Source organism: Athene cunicularia (genome assembly GCF_003259725.1).
Source record: "Athene cunicularia isolate RWA chromosome Z unlocalized genomic scaffold, athCun1 chrZ_part2, whole genome shotgun sequence".
In the NCBI taxonomy this organism is placed as follows: domain Eukaryota; kingdom Metazoa; phylum Chordata; class Aves; order Strigiformes; family Strigidae; genus Athene; species Athene cunicularia.
The window spans coordinates 3583558-3607552 of NW_020799143.1; the positions used below are offsets into that span (position 1 = coordinate 3583558).

The following is a 23995-nucleotide window of genomic DNA, read 5'->3' on the forward strand; positions in this document are numbered from 1 at the left end:
TTTTAAACACTGTGTGACTAAATAGGCTAGGGAGAGGAAGTCTGGACCTGAACTACCTAAAAATTGCTGCGTCTTATGCATTTCACCCCATCACTCCCAATCCCACATTACTCTTGAGTGTTCCTGCCACAAGAAGATATATCTATAAGCCACCATGACCTTTGGGACAGCAGAGAAAGTTTCAGGGAAATACAAACTGGCTGTCTCAGTACAGTGGCACTTGCTTTATTGCTGCTTGTTAATGGAGGCCCAGTCGTGTCTCCACATCAGCATCTCTTTCTTACGTTCTTGAATTAGGCTCAGACCTTCTCTGGTATCTTAACTGTGATTAATTACAACTTCCCTGTGAGAAGACATTTTTAATTCACAGGACATGTCAAAGAAAATTCATGGCTTTCAAAATGTATCTTTCATATTGTGTAGCAGACATTTAACTTGCAAACTGAATTGCAATATGAGTCTCCCTATACTCTCACTGGAGAGTTACTCATGCTACAGTCATGCTAGGAATCACCTGGGAGAGGTCTCTTCCTTCATGCTGTTTAGGAAGCTGAAGGCCACCTAGCCTCCTAATGTAGGCACTTAAGTCAGGTGTCTGAAGCTAATCAGCATCAATACTATATCATAAATAGAGCAGTATCTGCTCTAAGGAACTCTCTTCCTGAATCATCAAGCTTCAGGGAAAAGCAATCTCCCTTGTGGTGCTGCCCTGCATAGTAACAGTGAGTGTAGAAAAGGCTGGTATATAGCCTGCGCTGCATCATCTGCTCTCCCCTCCTGCAGGTACAGTCCCCTGCAGTTCTCTAAGACATCCCTGACCTCGACACTTTCAGAGGCTGTCAGGCACAAACTCAATCCTATGGTGCCTGTGATGGGGATTTGGACTACAGAGCATGAGGCAGAATGAGACTGTTTCAAGAAAACGAACAGACACTGTGTGAAGGTGCTACGAACAAATCCTCAGTTCATAAATTGAAGCCTTCTGCTGGGCTGCAGCACCTATAAGGCTCCCGCAAGCCTCCCATAAAAGTAAAATACAGACCTTCACAATTCACTGTGTACAGGAGAAAGAACATCAAATGCAGAGCTGAGAAAGAACAAGTGGAGGTGAAAGAGGCAGAGAGAAATTGCAAAGAACATTTGCAGTATGATACCAAAACAAGGGACAGGCTAGTTTTCTTTCCCTTTTTCCCATTCCTAGCTCTAAAAAGACACAAGAAATTCAGCATTGTGCCTGGATAACTTTGGAGGGGAGCTAAGACTGTTTCCTAGGTAAACACCCACTTCAGTCCTCAGAGGCACTCTTTCAACACTTTCCACCAAGGATGAGAAAGTGGCGGCCTTTGCTGACACTGGCCCAGCACACCTGAAGTAGCAGCAGAAATCAGAAACATGAGAAGGGAGCAGTCGCAGACAGAGGTGGTTGACAGCAGTGCACAGCCCTTTCTCCATTTTGCCATGTTTTCCAGGGGAGGGCCAGTACTGATGAGGTAGGAGGGAGCACTGCCTGCCCCAGAGGGGCATGTACAGGTCTGATGCTACACCCACCTCTGCATGTTACGGCCAGCACAACTCAGTGGGCACAGAGGTAGGGAGATAAAGATGTGCCTGTTGGTCATCTGCTGGCCACCACTTTCGTGTGAGATGTGCAGCTGGCCCATCAGAGCAGGGCACCTGAGGTGGCCAGGGAAGCCCAAAGTGGAAGACGTAAGGGCCATGCAGATGTGCCACCAGGCAGGTGTATCCTCTTTGCTGGGCCTTTTGCTCTGCTCACAGGGAAACCCACTCCAGCAAAGTCCTCATGCTGTGGTCTATCTCCTGCCCTGACTCTTGTGTGCCCCATGGGACCTCACCAAGTCAGGAGAGTTGTGATCCCAAAGCCAAGGGCTTGGGCACCTCTGCTTCAGGGTAGAGCCAAAATGCAGGAGTGAAGTACTCCTTAGGCAGAACTGTCATCCCAGAAAGGCAGCCCCACATGGATCTTAGCAGGTCATTTTGGGGGAAATCTGCTTAAATGGAAAAAGAAAAAAAGAAGAAAGACTATAAAGAGGGGAGTGGTTGACTGAAGAGATATAGATGCAATTATTACAGAAACACAGTTTTGACAGTAATACAGGGCTGCATCTACTACCAGCCTGGGTAAATGGTGGAAATGTATTTAAAGGTGATGGTGTAGGAAGAAGTAATATTTAGCTCCTGAACTGTGTTAGCACTCTTACATTCGACATGTTTTCTCAGAGGGAGGGAGATTGTAGCTTAGTGCATACTATTATACCCTGCTTGTGTAATTATCATAAGATTGACATGCTTCCTAAATATGGGAATTCTTTAAATCATCTATGTTTTCTTTCTGTTTCAGCAAAGGAGAAATTATATTAAAATATAAAATGTAAACCAAATACAAAGGAAGATATTATTTCTGTATTCATAAAGGGCAAAGTATAGTAATAGGAGTGAGACCAGTCTTGAATCTAATGCACCAGACACTATTACTAGGATTGTCTCTCTTCTGCTTTCTCTCCCAGGCTCCAGGAAAAAGAAGAATCAATTAGCTTTCTACAGACTATGACCTTGAACGATACAGCCTTAAGGGGAATATGCTGAGTAAGACAGAAAAGAGAGGAGAAGAAGAGAAAAGGACTTGGAAATTCATGGAAGGGCTTGGTTCAGAAACAATACATCAGACACAGAATATGCCTTTTTTTAAAATTTATTTCTGCACTGGAAAAAATATCAGAACAAAAAGGACTTTCTGGGAACAGGTTACCTCACTCTAACAAAAATGGAAAAAAGGACACTGAGAGTCAAAAGAAGGGAAAATCCAAGTTGCAGATGCTACTTTCTAAGTCATCTCTCTGAGAATTTTATAGCTATCAAAGGCATTCATAAAAAAAGTTATCACTGATGCAATCTGTCAACCTCTCCAATAAATCTTGCTCTACATAAAACACATCGAAGTGTTTGAAATGCGCTGTTTCAAAAACCCCAAGACAATGCTTTCAGAGCTGTCCAAAAAGTTCTTTTCATGCCTCTTTGAATTCTTAGGCAGATCTTCTGCAACGTACTTTTCCAGCTATATTTTCTTATTTTACTTTGCAGGGAATTGCAGCCCCTTGCCATAGTCAGAATTGCATGCCACATTTAGAATAAATACTGTCTACACAGTCTTCTCCCTTGGAGCAACCCAGTCTTGACCTGTTGCCTGTTCTCCCTCTCCTTTCAGTCTGTGTGTAAATCTATGATGCCTTAAAACATGTTTATCTTAAGAAAATTAAGGCAATAGTAAAAAAAATGAACTCAACCTAATCACCTAATTTCTGGGCAACCATTTATTTCCCAGATGCAAGCACATCTGAATGCAGACAATGGCTTTTTGCCAGTGACTGCTCCAAACAGTCTCTTCCCCTGCCTCCCACCACTTCATTTACTTCAGAGATCAAGTTAGCATATTACCCATAAAGGCTTGCCTCACATGTGGAAATTCTATAGGATGAAGGTTGTCCTGGCATAACCAGCATTTGGGTGCTTCTCCCTCTCACATGAGAGAGGCCATTTTGGCTGGATGGCTGTCCCTGGTCATTTTATGAAGTAAAAAGTGCTGTCATATCTCCAATGACACAATATTTGCACTACAGATTTTCTGCATCAGCAATTAAAAAAAATAATCACTTAGTATAGTTCTATATAACTGCAAAGGTGATTAAGTGTCCCAGTAATTCAGGTAATGTCTTACCTGTCACAGGCCAAGCCCCCTGACACTTTACTGCACAGCAATATTTCCATATAAGACTGTTTCCATCAGACAAATTACTTTTAATATAAAGGATGGTTGTCACCCATTATCTAAACAAAAGGCAGCAGGGCTTCTACAGGAATACATAAAATTTTCTTTCAGTGATTCTGGAGTTGCTATTCAGCCAGGAGCTGAAAGGACCTCCACTAATATCACTGCAGTTATGCTCATTTTCACTGGCAAGGTGATTGACCCAAACTGTTATACCTAATCCAGTTGCCACATATCTATACTGAGTCCAGTTCTGGTGGAGCTAAACTTAGTAGCAAACTTCTGGTGATTTCAGGGCTCCAGGGTGAGGTCTAGTTCAGACCACCTACAAGGCATCTACCCTATCACTGCAGCTTTTCAAAGGAAACCTCAGCCCTGTGCTCTTGGCACAACGGCACACTGACTTCTCTTTTAACTGGAGTTGCACAATTTTACACAGCTCAGTAATTGCTGGCTTTATCTGCTCTGGACTTGATGGGTTAAAATGATGAATATCGAAATTGCACTTCAGCAATGTGATATTTTGATGCTTTATGACTGTTACTAAGAAAGTAATCCAGGTACCCTAGATATTTTTGCTTTAAGGATTAACAAAGACTAATTTGGAAATGGACCCCTCCTGCATTGGCAAGAATGCTTTCCTGAAATGCCCCACAAAAGTCAATGAGGCAATGTCTGAGAAACAGGTTCAACAAGAATCAGCTCCTAGAGGAGGGGAAAGATGCAGAGAAATGTGTGCTTTGCTCTTAAGAGAAAGGGAAAGATCATAAGCTAACTGCTAAATTAATAATTTCGGTTCTCTAAATGCTTCAAATACACTGTTGTTCTTTTCCACTGTTCTCCCTGAGTGTTTCAGGAGGATGGCAGGGATATTTGCCAGCAACAGGCTTCAGGAAGGAGGTAGCAAAAGTGCTCTGCAGGCAAGGCAAAGAAAATAAACACACATGGACATAAATAAAATTTATAAGAAAAATATGCTGATATACCATGTGGAATAGCTATCAGATAAGCCCTTGACGTAAATCACATACTTCCCTACAAGTGGATGCAGAGAAAAGGGTCATACTGGTGCTTTACAGAAGTCCCATATGAGGCCTTCTTCATGGCCATGTACACATCAGAACTAAGTTCAGAGGCCCCTAGGACCTCTCCTCAGCAGGTAACCCATTCTTTACCCAACTTAGTACATTTAAGCTTTGTATGCCTATCACACATCCTCCTTGACGACAGCTGCAGAACAGATAAGTGCCTTTTGTTTTGTTTTGTTTTGTTTTGTTTTTGTGGAAGGAAAAAACCAAAGAAACACATAGCTTCTACTTACAAAATTTTGGAGCAGTTTGGAGATTCGTTTCTGTTGCTTGCACCTGAGATGCTGTGGTAGGCTCCAGGGCAGGTGGTGACAGCGAAGGTGTGGCAGAGGACAACAACCCAACATCTAGGATGCGGTTATACAGAGAAGGTTGGAGGAACGGTTTGGAGGGCACAAGTGAGCTGTCGCTTTGCACTGTCACTTCAGCCTTGGTAGGTACAGGGAAGGGTGAGGCATACACCTCCGAAGGCACCCAGGCAGACAGAGCTGTTGGATCCACAGCGCTCTTTGGGTCTTGTCCTATCCTTCCAGGGTCAAGGTGGGTAGGAGAGTCATACTCAAAAATCTTGTCCACAAAGACCCACTTTAGGCCAGCAATGCAGAGGCAAAGGCTGAGCAGGCAAGCCAGGATAGGGGCAATGCAGATCTTTTCAGAGTTGAGGCAGCCCTTCAGTCGCTCTGCCTCCAGGCACACACAGCAGGTTGCAGCAAGGCCTGCTATCCCTTGGACCCTCCTGTCCTCTCTTTGGATCCCTGGCATGTTCTCCTCAGCCGGGAGCCCGTTGAGGGATGCATCAGGGCTCAGCTGAGCTGAGGGGCTGGGGAAAGTTTCAGCAGCTACTTCAGACATGTTTAAGCATCAGCTCTCAAACAGCTCACCTCCAAAAGGCCTTAACTCTATCACAATCCATTACTGTGAGACACAGACAAAAAGAGATTGTAGTAATAGTCACAGCACTCTCCAGAAATCACAGAATGGAAGTCAGAAAAACGTCCAAGCTCAGTAACATCATTCAAATTGGGAGAGGAGTAATGCACAGGAAAAATGAGAGTCCCCCTGTCCCCCTCTGCCCCTGAGCCCTCTGTCGTGCTCTCTGCCTCTCTGAGGCAAGAGTAGATGCACAATCACTGAGCTCCTCTTTGCTGGCCACTTTTATAATTCCTTAGATGCCTCCTCCGCTCCCCCAGCCCCCTCGCAGCCTGTTTCCCTGATGTACAGGCTCACTCCTTCCTCTTCTACCCCACCCCCCGCCCTCTGCAGGGCTGCTCTGAGGGAAATCAGTACACCCAGCAACGCAGGACTGTCAGTGACTTCCTATTTTGTCCAATTAGGAGAAATAAAGCCCATCAAATCAAAAGGAGGGAGCGGGCAGGAGTTGCGCTCCCGCCTGCTCCCTCTCTTCAGCTGGAGCGCGGCCAGAGGCGGCGGCCATAGATGACACGGTCCTCTGGTGAGGACCGGGTGTCGGTGGGTGCTCTCTGGCCTGGACTGGGCTCGCTGAGTCTGATACCCGATCTCTCCCACGGGGAAGACCACTTTCCAGCAGCAGTTTCTCCCTGCCTGACACCTAGACAGCTTTTCTTTCCAAGCTCCGAAATAAGTTTCGTTGACTAGGAATAGTGCTGGGATGCACCTTCGGTCAAGCCAAAGAGAAAAAAAAAACCCCACAAAAACATTCTCACCTCTAACAAATTTGCATTTAAGCTATTACAAAGAGGTCTGCATATATTTTTTTATATTCCATTTTTCAACCTCCTTTCCAAAGCCCTCCAAAACCAAAAAAGCACTAAAGCCAGCTCCTGAACAGACTTTTCAAGAGCTCACATGCTGCTAGCATATATCCTCACTCCACTTAAACTAACAAAAAAAAAAATTAAAAATTTTAAAAAATATTATTAACAAGGCTTCCACTTTGTTCTTAAATTTGCCTGTCATTCCTCACCTAACACTGACTTAGCACTAGCTCCCATTTCTACCAGTGCAGTGTAATACAGGGGTAAATCAACAATCCAGTTAACAAAGAAAGTAAGATTAGACTCAGATCTATTCCCAGTCTCTTTTGTCTCCCACAGAAAAGTACACCTGTTTAACAGTACAGACATATGTATAAAGGGACTATGGATTTTAACACAATCTCCAGTTCCTTCGACTTTATGCAAGCATTTGCACTGAAGATTTGGAAGCGTGAATCCTCCTTTCTCATTAGTATAAATGACTGCAGGATGCATAAGGACACAAAGAATCAAGTGCTACAAATTGTCTTAATTTTGCTGATACTTCAGTCAGACATCCAAAAGGCAATTTCCTTTGTAGTTACATATTTTTGATAGTGCAAAAAAAGCTGTCTGTCGCTCTGCCTCCAAGTCCCCCCGTTTATCAAAATCTCAATGAATCCCACAGTGTTTTCACAGACTCTCCTATCAGGGACTAATTGATGGATATCTGATCACAAAGCTTCCTGTGAAGCTATACTAGTGAACTGAAGTAAGCATGATTCTACTACATACAGGTGCCTGGAGAATTTACTTTCAAGAACAGACAGTGATAACACTCTCTGGAAGAATGTAAAAAGACAAATATCATACAATCTAGTCTACATTACCACTTAAGTGTCTGGTCCTCAGGTTAATGGTGTGATCAGTAACCTCAGATAGAGGGAACAGCTTGCATTGCATATTTACGTACATGGCTCTCCTTATTACACAGCACATGTGCTCCTTAGCTGTTAATATTCTGCATGAGTGCAGTCTTTTTCAAGTATCTCAAAACCTATTTCAAACAGCAGTAACAACACAGCCGCTGTAGAAAGGGTAACATCACAGCAGCATTGCCATGACAGTTGTGGGTACAAGTAAGCAAGGTTTCTAGGGAAAAAAGGATGTATCTTTTATTAGATTAACTGATAAATCTGGAAAAAACAGACATTTGCACACACAAGTTGCTCCTCAGGTGTGAAGCAGAAGCACCACTCTTAAAAGCAACTTGTGTGTGCAAGTTGACCACCAGCTGGGAATATTCTCTTCATTGCACAGCCTCTGAGTGCTTAGCACTAATTTTTAAAAATGTCTTGCCTTTTTTACTCATGTCCAATATTTCAACCTTCCTACTTTCAGTAAGACAATTTTTGCTGATGCTGCTGCTCTGAGCTTGTGTTTAATCCACTGCCTTGTCCACATCTTCCCTTGCCCTGGCCTTCCAGGCAAGCTACCAACCTTCTATAATCTTCGCTACTCTCCAGTCTATCCACATTTAGCTGCCCTCCTTTAAATGATGTTTCTCCTTTGCTCCTGTCTTTCTGGTGCTGAGGTGAACAAAAATGCATGCAGAGATCTTGCACCTTTCTTACAAGGGTTGCCAGGAAGTTAAGGTAATCATGCACAGTGTTACAAAACTGGACAGAGGGACAGATCACTTATTACCCGTTCAGGCCATGGGCTACCACCTCTGCGTGCACAGCACTCTGCGAAATCTCAGAGCCTCTTGTCTCAGGAGCCTGGTGGGGACGCTTTCAGGGACACTCCTGCACATGGGCGCATTGCCCCTCTCCTCACCCTGACGGAGGGGCTCACAGGGACCGGGAAAGGGCTCTCCCTGAGGGGTCTTGCCTGCCCCTCTGAGCCCTCCTGGCTAAACAGAGCCAGGATAGCTACTGCTGCCTCCCTTGCTTTTTCTCGCTCTCCTCCACCGGCTGGGGCCCAGCCTGCCTGCACCATCTCCTCGCGGCAGGCAGCCCCCTCCAGCCCCTCCCATAGCCTCCGCGGCCGCAGCATCTTCGTCGGGCCTGGCTCCCTTCCAGGCTGCAGTACCCTGCTCTGCTGCAGGTCCCTTCCCCCCGCGGCATTTCCAGACCTGGCGCGCAGGCTGCCTGCCTCAGCATTGTGCAGACAGCTCTGCTCAGGCCTCCTCCTCACGTCCCCCTCCCGAGGGAAGCCTGCAGAGCTGCTTCACGCTCCCCGCCCTGCTGGAGCTGCAGGGTGCTGGGGCTTGCGATGAGAAAAGCGGGGTGGCACCCCGCCTTTGGAGGTGCCTGGCGGCTCCCATTATTCCCCGGCCAACAAGCAGGAAGAGGCAGTGCTGAATCATCGGCTGCTTTCCTAGCCCCGCTCCACAGGTGGCCAAAGCAAGGGCCAGGACACGGCCTGCTCAGGATGCTGCGACCCGATACAGAATGGGGCTGGCTCTCTTTTGGACAAAAATGTAACCCCACTCTCTTTATATCATCTGAGTTGGCAAGGGAGCACTGCTCCTTTTCACACCATCTCTCATGGGTATGGAAAAGGCTGATGGTCCCTCACTGTATGTCTGAAGAGATGATTGTAAAATGAAGGTACAGTTCACTAGTTTTGGGAGACCTTTCCTGTAGCTGCAGGTTTGAGCCTTTTACATTCTGTAGTGACATGCCAGCACTGGCATGCTGTGCTTAAACATGGGTTCTGGCCCAGGCTGGAGGAGATGAATACCTTGGAAAAGAGTCAGCAGAAATATAGGCCCTGGAAGAAAACAAGAGGGAGCATGACCTTGGAGGTAACAAAGCCTTACTAGGGTAGCCCTAGTATGTGATATAGAAGGATAAGGAAGGAAATTACTTGTCTGTTTGCAATTAGGTTAGGTCCTTGTCCAAAGATTTATTTCTGATTATGTGGCTTGGGTCTCTTTGGTTTAGAGGAAAAAGTAGTGTGATTCTACACCAATGAAGCTAATCTGTGACTGAGATTTGGACTCTTGCCATATGTAAGTGACAGGTTGAAACTCAGAGACTTACAAAACTGTAATTTTATTTTGTGGAGTGTTTTTGTGAAGAACTAAGTATTACTCTGCTAAGTTCCACCCCCAAAAGACTCAAGAAGAGACAGAAAGCCAAAGTCAGCATTAATCTCCATCCTGTCATGAGGACAAACCAGTTGTATCTGTTTCTCCAGTTTTACAGGTCCTAAAAGGAGGTTGATTTCATATTACCAAACTGCAGGGGACCATTCACTCTGGCCAGCCCCATGTATGTGCAGGAAGCTTAAATAGGTATGTGATCATAACAGACAACATCCTGCAAATTAGAGCAGCGAGTAGCATTTTACTCAGCTGACCCATAATTAGACCCAACCTGCCAATGGTTTTGGAAATTAGGATTGGCGAGTCATTCTCATGGAAGCCACTGGATTTCAAATATCCATCTGCTTTAAATAAAGTCCCCGTAGTCCACAGAAAGATTCTCTAAGAACTATCTACTTTCTTGCAGCTACTGGAATATTAGGAACATTAGGAAAGTAAAGTCAGTCTTCACAAGTGGTTATTCATTGCTCTGTTGGATCACAATTTAAGCAAGGATGATCAGAGGACCACACATCTGTGTAGCACAAGTGATTCCCTCCCTGACCACTGCTTTTCTTTTAGAATGTGACAGTTCTTCAGAAAGAAGCAAGCAGCAATATGGGGTATGAACTGCTCCATCATGTGTTTGATTGCACTCCCTTTTTTTCCACACATTGAGAAATTAAAAGCATTGTAACCAAGAAGCTAAAAAGAAAAAGTGCATGTTCACAAAAGATTGATGAAGAAGATAAAATGATCTCTTGTTATTGATTGCAGGCACTTCAAATTAAATAAGTGCACTATTTAAAGATGGGGGTGTGACCCAAAGCAAGTGAGCATAATAAGCAGCATCACTGCCATCAGTCATGGTGTGGGAAGAGTGGTCTATCACACATTGTGCAAACAATTAATTTATTCTCCATTTCAGTACTTCACCAACCTCCCCTCCTTAATCCATCTTCTTGGATTGATGCCAGCACTCTTTCCCTTTGAGCCCTTCCAAAAGCCTTCACTAAAATCCTCATTTCTCAGCTCAAGCGGCAGAAGAAGGAAACTTCATTTTACTTCATACTGGTCCTGTTACCGGAACTGCAAATGTTAAAATGGGACAGGCTCTCACTCACACACACCTACCCATTTTTCACCTGATGGAAAGCAGAGTATTTATATATATATATATATATATATATATGCTATAGTGCTGTTTGTATGTTTCTGCCAATTCCTACCACCTTTTTCCTCTTTAAAAAAAAAAAAAACCCAAACCAAACCTCTGGCCATTTGCAGCCATGTGTGACTGAGGAGAAGAAACATCAAGACAGTAAGAAAATGCAGGAAAACATGAACAGTAAAAATACAAACCCTTAAACACATATTCAGCCTTAGACACGAGGGTAAAACCGTCAATGCCAGTAGAATCACTAGTGTGCTTAATTCATTCGGTGTAAGAGGGCTGCTGTGGGAATACCCCCTACCTTCAGACAACACAGGGGACAGGGACATGAAGAGCTGTATCCAAACCATGTCCATACCCTCAAGCCAAAACAGCTATACTGGAATTATTGCATTGTCCATGTAGGTGTGTAAGAAGCAGGTCCTCACAAATATTACATTTCTTGGAAATGTCTGGAGCAAAGAATACAAACTTCAGTGCTTGTGAAAACATTTGGGAGAACTCATGTTGACTGTGGCAGGGTTTTCTGTACTGATATCACATGTGCACATTTATACCAGGAACATGCTTTCTGCAGGTCCAATAGCTGTGGCTTACAGAAACAGTGATCTGAAAAAACAATACAATTATAGTGGTCCTTTCAAGGGATGTTTATACTTTAAATAGCTACATCCAGTAACTGAAACTGAAAACTGCCATAAAATAGGCTGTTATTTCAGGGGAACCAAAAGATTTTCTTACTCTTTTCATCTTCAAGTGAAATGAATACTGGGTTTCTTTCGTCCTAATCAAAAGCAGAGCTAGTGGCACTACATGAGACACAGAAATCCAACACCAAACCATGAATGTCAGGGGTATTTGTGAGTGGCACTGACTCATTCCCCAGCCTCAGTCACAAAACTGGGATGTGCCCTGCCACTGTTCAGGTTAATGATAATTAGGTCTGCCATGTGGCGAAGGAGCATCGAAGAGTTGCAAAGACATGTAATGCATCCAGTTTGGCTCTTCTGCTTGAGGGCAGAAGCAGCAGAAGAAAGACCCTGTGCAATTTTCTGGGTTTTTTTGTTTGTTTGTTTGGGGTATTTTCCGGATCTGGCACCACCTTCACACCATCACAGGAGTCTCCAGCAGACCTGCTGGTATGGCTGCTTTAATAATTTATTTTCACAGTGTGGCAGTGAGCTGGGGCAGCACTGTAGTCACAGGGCCCAGGCACGCTCATTATCTCACATCGGACTTAGTGCTCAGATGCATCTGTGCACCTGCATTTGAGTCAGTTTATTCAGATGGAAGAAATTCCTTGTGGGTGTTCATGGGACAGTGGCGATACTGCTATTTGCACAGGCACAGCTATGCAGGATTTTGTGCTGGCCAGCATTCATATCCGCAGTGTCGCTGCTGCTGGAGAAGTCACTGGACACTGATAATTTGAGTAAAGGTTTCAAAAGCCCTGAATAAAGGAATTGCCCCTCCTCCATTGACCTCTGGTTAATAAACTACTTAAACATGGATTGAGTTAAACAAGTGGTGAAATGCCTTCCTGATTAGAGATGGGCTACATCATATATCTAAGTGCCTTTTTGAATCTGAGCCCAATTCAGAAGCTGAAAAGGTATTTTGGAGTGTAGTGCTGTGGTTTCATGATAAACAGTTTGGCAGCTATATCATCCTTTTCCCTGTCTCTCCTTTCTTTTTGCTCCCTCTCTTCTGTCACCTGCACTAACTCAGTAACATTGTTCATGTGGCCAGGCTCACCACTGGATCAGAGAACTGACTTCTGACTTAAAAATAATTTCTTTTAAGATTTTTTTAATGACTAAGTTTACCAACTAATTCCCAGCCTGGTGTTATAAACATAAATAGGCTGGAAGAATGGAAACAAGACCAGAGGACAGAAGTTCCTTGAGCCTGACGTCTCACCAAAGACTTTGCATAGTGAAACCATGACTGAAATCCTTCCCGCATCTAGGCTTAATTTAAGCAGAAGCTCCTAGAAGATCCCAACAAGACATGCCTTATTCTGAAAAATCTTGACTCTACTTATTACACTTTATTTTTTGATAAGGACAGAATTATTTTTGCACCTGTACATATTCCAGCTACTGCTGTTTAAAGCTTAAGACATCCAAATTTACCTCACTTTAAAGTGTAACTTTCAAAATTACAACTACACATGGACTTCTTCATACGGTAACTCTTTAGCATGTGTATATGAAATAGTTTTGCTATTAGAAGAACAAAAAGAAAGAAGTCAAAGACATGGAGTGACCCTACTGCATGGAAGAATTTCTGTATCATCAAATAAATGGGTATAAATGATAGGACATTGACATATTACTGGTTTAGATTTGTAAAGTATGTCTAAGAGTACAGTTATACATTCAGGATTTGCAAGCCTCAGAATTTTGCTTGTGTAAAATGTTATGATTTCAACTCAAGAGCTGGTTTGCTTAGAAGCTTTCTGCAAATACCTCCAAATAATGACTTTAATATCCCTTATTCCAAATCAAGATATTAATTCAATTACACTGGTTGGTTTGGCCCTGGTCATGCCTATATATAGCCTGATTATGCTCAAGTTAGCAGAAATGTGATGTTTGCTGTATAAAAGAGATAAGCAACATAGATTTATAACTGAAATAATTCCAACAATAACAAAAGCAACAGCTCTCATCATGCCTCAGAATCCTAACATCATCATCAAGGACATTTAATATTTAATATTCTTTCTTAGTGCATTCAGAAAGACATAGAAGGCATGAATCACTCCTTTGGCATTGGCTCGAAAACTTTGTCAATTTCCAGCAAATAATTAAGAAGAATTCAAATAAGTATGACAAAGGAGATTTGATGTCTAGTCATGAGTTTTCAGTAGTCTATAGTTTTATTACATAGTTATGTTTTGAATGCAAACCTCAGTCTGCATTTTAAGATGTCTTGTCACAACTCTCTCACCTCTGCATGATGGCTCTCTTTATGCTATATACAGTCTGGCACAAAACCAAAAAGCTCACCCTTAAGATATCAAAATCTGAATTGAAATAAGGTAGTTAACTCTTCTCATATACAGGACTTTAATGTTCCTGCATCAGGTTGGGTCTTGTCAAGAACAAGAGAGAAAACAGGTAAAAATCAAATTCTGAAACCTTAACAAAATGTATCTGCTGTACTTTCATTTCATTGACTCAGACTCTGTGCAGCTGCAGACATGGAGCAGACCCCGACACCAGGGTAAAATGAGTTCATTATAACTTGTTTGCATTTAAGACATGGGCATGCATAGTGCAGAACAATGTGGCCCATTGCTGCTGAATAGTGTAAGCAGTAGTGCAGCTTCTGCAAGACATTGGACAACTGTAGGAGGCAGTGACAGAACCAAAAAACAGGTCTTTAAAGCCCACAACAGGAAAAAGGAAGCCTTTGCTACAAAACCCAATAGCTCCAAGTGGAGTCTTTTCTACAGAACCCAGATATTTCTAATCCTCACTACTGACAACAACAGTACATGACGGAGTGTTTGTACAGTCATGCATACGTATGTATCAGAATGAGTTCACAGTGATCTTTTCATTTGATGGATGCATTATTCCTGCAGCATTTCCTGCATTCAAACCACAGGTCATATCCACTGGAGATGCCTTATGTCTGTCTGCACATGTTTCACCACAGAGGCTGTGGAGTAACAACAGCATGACAAAAAGAGGGTGGAGGGGACAGACTGTCTTTTTCCTTCTTCTTGAGGATGCCTAAGGAATAAGTGCATTTACTCTGAAAGAGTATTTGAAAGGGGCCAGACAGGCAGGGCTGATGTCACCCGTGTATTCCATGTTTGCAGAGAAGCTCATACAAACAACCATCCAGAGAAAAAGGTCAAATAAAATAGAACTGTCCTCATGTACACCACTGTAGGTGTGCTACGCCTGTGGTGGGAACGGTGGCTGTTACGGCTGGGAAGGGAAATGATCAACCTACAACTTTCTCCTTGCAAGAAGGAGAAAGAGACACTTAGTGATCTTGGCTTGTACACACACAGACAAGGTGAGTTGTGTCCCTAAATCCCTTTCTGATTTGGGGCCATAGTTTGAAGCCAGACACTATAAAACCACCATTCTTTCAGACATTGACTGCTGCAAAGATGGGGCCAAATTTCTTCCCAGTGTGAGCAAGATTTCAGCCTGCTCAACCACGGCAATAGTGAAGATCTAATACCTGCTTTCGCTTGAGGGATGCCTTGCTCTTGCTCCAAAACTCCCTACATACTGCTTAACTGCCGCTTAACTCCAATTAAATTAAAAGCTGCCAAAGGGCAAAAAATCCTCTCTGTGTTTCTAATTTCACACTAAAACCTGTGTCCTTCCTTCAGGGTTTTCAATAAAGGAACTGTTTTTTAACAACTTTGCACATGCTAGAGGAGAAAACAAGGATGTGACCAAAATAGATCTGATTCTAAAGGCACAAGCTCCACAGGGCAAAGCCCAAGGTCCTTGGGGCAGACCACGCTGACACACATACTCATGGGCATAACACTGTTTCTACTTATTCCAGCAGCCTGAAGCTCAGCTAAGGAAGGAAAGGGAGGGTGTCTTGAATTTTGAACTCCTTTTGCCCCAAAGGATGAAGATGGTGCTCCTGCCTCACTGATCAATTTAAAATGATTTGCTAGAGGCCTTGTTAATAACACCTGAAAAATACATGTAATTCTGCATATTACATTCCCTTCCTTTGTTAGGGATCAGTTCATGGTTTCATCAGGAAAGCAGCCCTGCTCAGCTGCACAGAAGTCACTCTTTGAGACTGACTTGAAGGACACAAAATTACTAAAATTTAATCAAGTGAACTTAAGAATAAAAAGGATCAAGTTTTGGCCTGCATTGTGGAGTATGTGCTAGTAACACTACACAGTGCAGGTGTGAACAGATGATACACTTCCCCTTCTAAACTAGCCCACTCAAGAAGTGCTAGTATTATCCCAGCAGTGACTATTAGGGTTAGACATGGGCTCATTAAAAACCTATGCAGCTGGGTCTAGTCAGCATTAATCATTAGTCATAGTTGTTTCCACCTCCTTCCACACTCCACCTCTATCTCCTTTGTTTTTCTTACCAAACAAACAAACAAACAAAAAATAATAATAAAAAAAATCTCTGTGCACATGTGCAATTACAGGAAACAATGCATTATTAATGTGGCCACAGCAGACAGAAAGTTCAGGTTTACTGCTTACCACTGTAGAGGTAAGTTGTAGCAACTGGCAACAGTCAGCTTGCTGGTGCATTAGGTAATGAGAATGTTTCCAAGCGTGCCAACTAAAGTGGCTAAATAATACCAGCTATATGGAAAAGCAGAGAGGCTGGGAGGGATGATCGGTCTGAATCTATCACCGGGACAGGTGACTGTGTACAACCTGTAGGAATTATTCCAGGAACAATTAACTTGCAACAATAAGGCTGTGCATTTTCTTTGGTCCACAAATGTAATTATGTTCAAATGCAATTATGCAAGTTGGAAGTCTCCAGAGGACAGGCAGGGAGGAAACAGGTACAGATAGCAGCATGAGGCAAAGCACACCAAATAAAGGTCTTTACCAAGCCCTTTTCCCATAGAAACAACACAGTGTTCACAGTGAGCTGGAAAAAGTCCCCACACAGGTCCTGTAATTTCAAGGAATATCAGACAAGACAGGCCAGAAGTGCTTATTTCCCAGCACACTGAACAATGATCTATCATTACAGACATGTATCTGTCAAGCTGGTATGTACACACATATGCTGAAGAAATGTGTTTCAGATTTAATTTTCAATTTATCCTGGACAACATATTATGATGCACACAAATAGATAACATACCCAGAATCCCTGAAATGAAGGCTTAGAAGAGCAGAAAAATGTGGTATGACTTAAACAAGTAATAAAGTTAAGGATTAAAGGCACAGAAATTAATTTAGACCTGCTCTCCCAGCAGGATACCTCTGTGCAAGTCTCAACCCAAGTCACATTTTGTTTTTTCCCCTCCTCAAGGTGTTCTTTTTTTTTTTTGTCCAAAATTTGTAACTCCCTAATACAGGTCGTAAAATGTAAAAAATCATAAAAAAGCAGCAAGGAGCTGTCTAAAGCTGAAGAGTCAGAAGCTTCTCCTACACACTGTTGACAGGTCTCACAGATTTCAGGGGTTTGACAAAGAAACATTAAGACTTCTGTCCTTAATGGGCTAGAGGGGACCCAAAGTTTGGTACGAAATTTGGCACATGCAACGTTAAAGCTTTGTTGTCCAGGATGTTGTACATTACTGAACAAGAGCTAAAAAGGGTTGTCATAACACCTACCATTCAGGTTGTTCCCTCTCACTTCATGCTGCTGACTGTGACCCACTGTAGTAGCTTTTCGCCAACATGTTGCTGCTGTTTCTTCTTCCCACCAGTTGGGTATGATGGGGATTAGGGTAAAAACCACTGCAGTCCTGCCTTTGAAGATTACTTTCTCTGGTTTGAGTGGCAACAGTTAACTATAACCTTTTCAGAGAGCCCTGACCATTGACTATTTTCTTGCTGCAGACAGGCTTTTTAAGACCACTGTGGGGAACTGTACTCAGATGACACAGAGAAATCCTTTGGTAATTATTTGGGCTAATTAGGAAAGAAAGGCATTCAATTGCTAAGGAAACAAACAAACAAACAAAACCTTTCAGAGAAGGAACCTACTACTTCAAATTAAATCAATGCCCCCTTCCAGCCCTGGATAACCTGAATATTATTATACATCAGAAAAGTTGGGTTAACTGAAGTAAAAAACTGTTTAACATTCTAAAAAGTCTTACTTAAAAATTTTTTAAAATGTATTTCGAATGCTTACAAATTCAAAAGACATCAGTCTGCTTTCCTGCACATATATTATTTCCACTTTACTGTAAGTCCACAGTTCTTCTTGTGTATTTTCCAAGTAAGACATTTTTACAGAATGTGCATAGTTTTATAAGGATTTTGCCTATGCTCCAAATTAATGCTACAAGACAGGATAAAATTTGTGTTCCCCAAATTTGCTGTTATTTTAATGCTGTGGTAACATGATAGTGGTGGATTTAACTCTTTCATGTGTTGATCAGAAATTCAGCTAGAGTGTTTAAAATTACAGTAACTTGATTTATTGAACAATAAAAGGAATTATTTCTGTATGGCCACCAGCCAAACAAGTAATCTTTTAATAAAGCATATGCAGTCACTGTATTTCCTTTATGAGAAAAAAAAAAAAAAGAGAAAAGCACCAGTTAAAAAACCATGTACCTAGCCACATAAAATGGACCTAACTTGGTATATAGGTACCTCAGTTCCCTTCTCATACCTGCACCTGCTCATGACTCAAAGCTTTCTTCCATTCCTAACCCTAGAGGGTGCTGGAAGAACCAGGACTGCTCTTCAGATCCTTCCAGCGTGGTAGACTTCACCCAAGATGTTCATAGCAGCTTTTGGGTTTATCTTAAAATAACCTGATGTGGCTATGCCTTTTCTACCCCCTGAGAATTTTCCTTCTCTCCCAAGAACACATTCTCAATGCTGGTACTGCAGGCTGTTTTAGGGAGAACTTCTAAGTTCCTCTTGTTGAAGTAAGTCTTCAGCTTTGTAGAAAATGATTAAGCATTTTCTACACCAGAGAGATGAATGTCACTGAAGCTTTTGTCTAAGACTTTGTGGACAGAGGAAAGACACAATGAACACTATTTCTTCACAGGCAAATAGTAGGTGCATTTACTTGGTAGTGGTTTAATGTTCCCCTCCTTTTTTTTTTTTTTTTTTTTTTTTTTTTTTTTTTTTTTTTTTAAATCTCCTTATACCTCTGAGGAAGTGTTAAGGACCTATGAGATAGGTAGAACTGGAGACAACTTTCCCTGCTCCATCTTAGTCAACTCCAACATGCTGGCTGGCTGCCTGGTCCCCACTCAGCACATGTGTGCAACAACCGTTGGTAATTGTTTGGACTAATCCTCACAGGAAATATTTTTAGCTTTGAGGCATCTGAACATTCACTGGGGTGCCTGCACATGCAGTTCAGGGTTCATGGGTTGTTCCCTCAGGAGCCAAGTGTTTGTCTGGGATTCCCAGCCTGCAATCCACATTCATACTAGTCCTAAGGGATCTGTTCAGGGTTGCTCAGGAATCTTTCCTTTGATCAGTGTCTTGCTAACATCCAATGCTGGACTGTCTGTCTTGAGCATTCAAGAATGTGTCCTTGTGATTTTTGTCCCTGTGATACATTTCTTCATTTGCACATGTACAACTTTCCTCAGTTAAAGGATTTAGAAAAATGTATATTTGTTAGAGACTGGGAATCAGAAAGGTTTTGATGCCTGACCAGAAGCACTGAGTTGCGTTCTCCCTGAGCAGGAATGTGAAAAAGCAAGAGAGAGATGTAGATATTTTGTGGGACCTCTTTCCTTCAATTATTTAGGAAATACAAGTAATTGCAAGACTGCTTTGCAGTCTCTCACATAACAAAACCACAGTGAAATATTTTCGTAAGTGAAAGGAAATATTTTCATAAATTGTGAGAGAATGTGAGAATATCTGTTAAAAACTAGAGTCATCTCAGTACGTTGATGTTGTCAGTAATTAATGCATAAGTTATAAAACTAAAGCAACTAACTTTGAGCCTGTCTCCTTTTGTACAGCTGTCTTTCCAGCTGAGGTCAAACACATCGTCTAATGAATCAATCCCTTTCCCCTTCCGCATAAGCATTCCTATTTAAACATCTACATTTTCTCGTAGTAACATTATGCACTATGTCTGAAATCGACATGATCATGGAGAATCCCAGCGGAGCCTAGAGCTCATGTTGCTCTCACTGATTTTTACTCATCCTTCCTCTATAATGAAGAGTAGGATTCATTGCCTTGCTGTGCTGAGGAGGAAATTGCTGCATAATCTCCTTTCACAACTAGACAATCCCCTCTTTCCAAAGCAGGCTAAGCATGCAAATTCTCCAGACATATTTGATGAATTTCTAATTACCGTGGGTGAAATGACAGAGCAAAGGCAAGTGTCAATGAGAGAAGCCTTGTGCTGTCTCTCTGCTGAAGACATTGTTTTCCTTGTATGTTCACCCACATATTAATTGTGGGTGATACATATTAATTGTATCTGCTCTGGGACAAATAAACCATAATGAGGTAAAACTGTGGCTAGTCTTAAGGTCAGTTAGAATTCTTAAAAAGACTAACACATGCACCCCTCTGAACACTTCACATAGGCTGCAAAATGAGACCCCAAAGGTCTCCCAGTTTATCATCTTACATTATCAGTATAGTGAAGAAAGTGCCTTCTGCCAGTCAGGGTGTTCCCCTCCTTCTCTTGGCCTGAGAGGGACCTTTGTGGGCTGCAAGGAGTAGGCCAAGTTATGTCTCTCCAGCCTGCCCAGGTGATTTTATAGCCCTCTTTGGTTAGATTTTCCTGTATGGGAAATAGACACTTTTTTTTTTTCCATGGAAACAGAAAAGAAAAAGAAAATCTTATCTCCATTGAGAAACACTTATTTGCTTAAGCCTCCGTCAGGTCACGTTCTTAAGGAAATTTTGAGAAAACATTTGATAGTTGCATGGAAAATAGGAACATACATTCCCTTGTTGCTCTAAGAAAACTAAATGCTTCTTATCCAAAGGCTCGCAAGCTTTAGTGTATAAGTCATTCTTATAAGTCATTAACAATCACAAGAGGGCAAGGATGACATTTTCTAGGTAATAAAACAAGCCACAGTTTTTTATGAAGACTATTTTTGCACATTCCTCTCCCTTTTTGGCCATGTACAGTTTGACACAGTAAGAAGTAAAGCACTGACATATTCTGGTGTTTCCACATCAATCATGTGCAACACTACTCAAGGTGTCAGAAATAGCACATGACTCTAGCCACAATATTTGTGGCTGTGCTGGGTTTGAGTGGCAGGGTTATTGGTAGCATGGGAGGGGGCTACAGTGGTGGCCACCTGTGAGAAGCTTCTCAAAAGCTCCTCTGGCTCCAAGTCAGACCCACCTTTGCACCAAGGCTGGCCCAATTAGCTGTGCCTCTTCAATAATGTATTTAAGAAGGGGAACCAATGCATACCAATGCACACAGCATGGGTAACAAACAGGAGGAACTTGTAGCCGTGATGAAACAGGAAAATTATGATGTAGTGGCTATTACAGAACATGGTGGGATGTCTCCCATGACTGGAGCGTGCCAATTGATGGCTACAAGCTCTTTAGGAGGGACAGACAGGGAAGGAGAGGTGGTCGGGTGGCCCTGTGTGTTAAGGACTGTTATGATTGCTTTGAGCACAGGTGTAGTGAAGACAGGGCTGAATGTCTCCGCAGTAGAATCAGGGGGAAGGCCAACAGGACAGATGTTGTAGTAGGAGTCTACTATAGGCCACCCAACCAGGACAGAGAGATGGATGAGATATTTTATAGGCACTTAGGTGAAATCTCACGATCGCTTGTCCTTGTTATTGTGGGCGACTTTAACTTCCCAGACATCTGCTGGAAATACAACATGTCAGAACGAGACCAGTCCCGGAGATTCCTAGAATGAGTGGGAGACAACTTCCTGACACAGCTGGTGAGTAAACTGACCAGAGAAGGTGCTCTGCTGGATCTCCTCTTTGTGAACAGAGAAGGGGTGGTGGATGACGTGGAGGTTGGATGCCAACTGGGGCACAGCGATCATGAAATAATAGAGTTCTCTATTCATAGAGAGGTCAGGGGAGAGCTAAGCAGGACTGACGTCCTGGACTTCAGAAGGGCTGACCTTGTCTTGTTTAGGCACCTGCTTGAAAGGATCCCCTGGGAAACTCTCCTGAAGGGTATAGGGGCCCAGGAAGGCTGGGGACTCTTTAAGAAGGAAGTGTTAATGGCTCAGGAGCAGGCGGTCCCCAGGGGCTGTAAGAGAAGCCGATGCCAGAGAAGACCACCCTGGCTGAACAGGGAGCTTTGGCTGCAACTCAGGGAGAAAAGGAGAGTTTACAGCTTTTGGAAAAAGGGGCTAGACACACACAGTGATTACAAAGAGGCTGTGAGGCTATGCAGGGTGGAAATCAGGAGGTCTAAAGCCCAACTAGAAATTAACCTGGCTTTAGCAATCAAGGACAACAAGAAATGTTTCCAGAAGTATGTGAGCAGCAAAAGACAAGACCAGGGAGAGCCTCCATCCCCTGCTAGACACAGGAGGAAACATGGTCACAAGTGATGAGGAGAAGGCTGAGGTGCTTAATACCTTCTTTGCCGCAGTCTTTAATAACAAGACTGGTTGTACTGAGGGAATCCAGCCTCCTCAGCCAGAAGACAGGGACTGGGAGAACGACCCCCCCACAATCCAGGAGGAGACAGACAATGACCTGCTGCATCACACAGACACACACAAGTCTATGGGACCAGATGGGATACACCCGAGGGTGCTGGCTGGGGTGCTCACGAAGCCACTTTCCATCATTTACCAGCAGTCCTGGCTGACCGGGGAGGTCTTGACTGATTAGAAATTGGCAAGTGTGACGCCCATCTATAAGAAGGGTCGGAAGGATGATCTGGGAAATGACAGACCTGTTAGCTTGACTTTGGTGCCCGGGAATCTGATGGAGCAGCTCATCCTGAGTACCATCACACAACACATGAGGGACAACCAGATGCTCAGGCCCAGTCAGCATGGGTTTATGAAAGGCAGATCCTGCCTGACAAACCTGATCTCCTTCTACAACAGGGTAACCTGCTTATTGGATGAGGGAAAGGCTGTGGATGTTGTCTACCTTGACTTTAGTAAGGCCTTTGACACTGTTTCCTGCAGTATTCTCCTGGTGAAACTGGCTGCTCGTGGCTTGGACGATCATACACTTTGCTGAGTAAAAAACTGTCTGGATGGCCGGGCCCAGAGAGTTGTGGTAAACGGAGTTAAATCCAGTTGGTGGCCGGTCACGAGTTGTGTCCTCCAAGGCTTGGTTTTGGGGACACTCCTGTTTAACATCTTTATTGATGATCTGGATGAGGGGATCGAGTGCACCCTCAGTCAGTTTTCAGGTGACACCAAGTTGGGTGGGAGTGTTGATCTGCTCGAGGGTAGGGAGGCTCTGCAGAGAGACCTGGACAGGCTGAAGCCATGGGCTGAGGCCAACTGGAGGAGTTTCAATAAGGCCAAATGCCGGGGGCTGCCCTTGGGCCACAACAACCCCCAGCAGCGCTACAGGCTTGGGTAGGAGTGGCTGGAGAGCTGCCAGTCAGAGAGGGACCTGGGGGTGTTGATTGACAGCTGGCTGAACAGGAGCCAGCAGGGTGCCCAGGTGGCCAAGAAGGCCAATGGCATCCTGGCTTGTGTCAGCAATAGCGTGGCCAGCAGGGACAGGGAAGGGCTCTTACCCCTGTACTCGACACTGGTGAGGCCACACCTTGATGACTGTGTTCAGTTTTGGGCCCCTCACTACAAAAAGGACATTGAATGACTCGAGCGTGTCCAGAGAAGGGCAACGGAGCTGGTGCAGGGTCTGGAACACATGTCCTGTGAGGAGCAGCTGAGGGAACTTGGGTTGTTTAGTCTGGAGAAGAGGAAGCTGAGGTGAGACATTGCCCTCTACAGCTCCCTGAAAGGAGGTTGCAGAGAGCTGGGGATGAGCCTCTTTAGCCTAGTAGAAAGCGACAGGACAAGAGGGAATGGCCTCAAGTTGCGCCAGGGAAAGTTCAGACTAGATATTAGGAAGCATTTCTTTACAGAACGGGTTGTTGGGCGTTGGAATGGGCTGCCCAGGGAGGTGGTGGAGTCCCCATCCCTGGAGGTCTTCAAGAGTAGGGTCAATTAAGAGCTTAAGGATATGCTGTAGGTGGGAACTGTGCTAGGCAAACGGTTGGACTAGATGATCTCCAGGGTCCTTTCCAACCTAGATGATTCTGTGATTCTGTGAACCTGAGAGGGGCTGGGGACTTTGAGGACTAGTTATGAAAAGGACATCTGTGTGTGAACACCAGGGTCAGTGGAAGGAAGGAAGAGGGAGAGGCGAGCTGAGGCATGAAGCCCCCCGTATCCCATGGTGAGACGGCAGGGCCTCCCTCCCTGCCACCTGTGGAGGTCTCTGGAGGAGCAGAGATTTGCCTGCAGCCTATGGAGGGCCCCTGGAACTCTGTCGGAAGGAGAAGTT

General features: G+C 43.7%; 1 protein-coding gene across 12 annotated transcripts in view; it reads right to left on the reverse strand.

Annotated features, from left to right (window-relative positions):
* The window catches only part of NRG1 (neuregulin 1), a 497547-nt gene that overhangs the window by 93410 nt on the left and 380142 nt on the right, over nt 1–23995 (reverse strand). For 4 of the 12 annotated variants that reach the window (XM_026866194.1, XM_026866193.1, XM_026866205.1 and 1 more), the window contains exon 1: nt 5106–6042. The exons of 6 other annotated variants lie outside the window; for them this stretch is intronic. In XM_026866194.1, the coding sequence (XP_026721995.1) occupies nt 5106–5724 (619 nt within the window). In that variant the 5' untranslated portion in view covers nt 5725–6042. Of the gene's footprint in view, nt 1–5105; nt 6049–23995 lie in introns of those variants that run through there. 2 more of the 12 variants (XM_026866195.1, XM_026866192.1) reach the window with 1 other exon arrangement.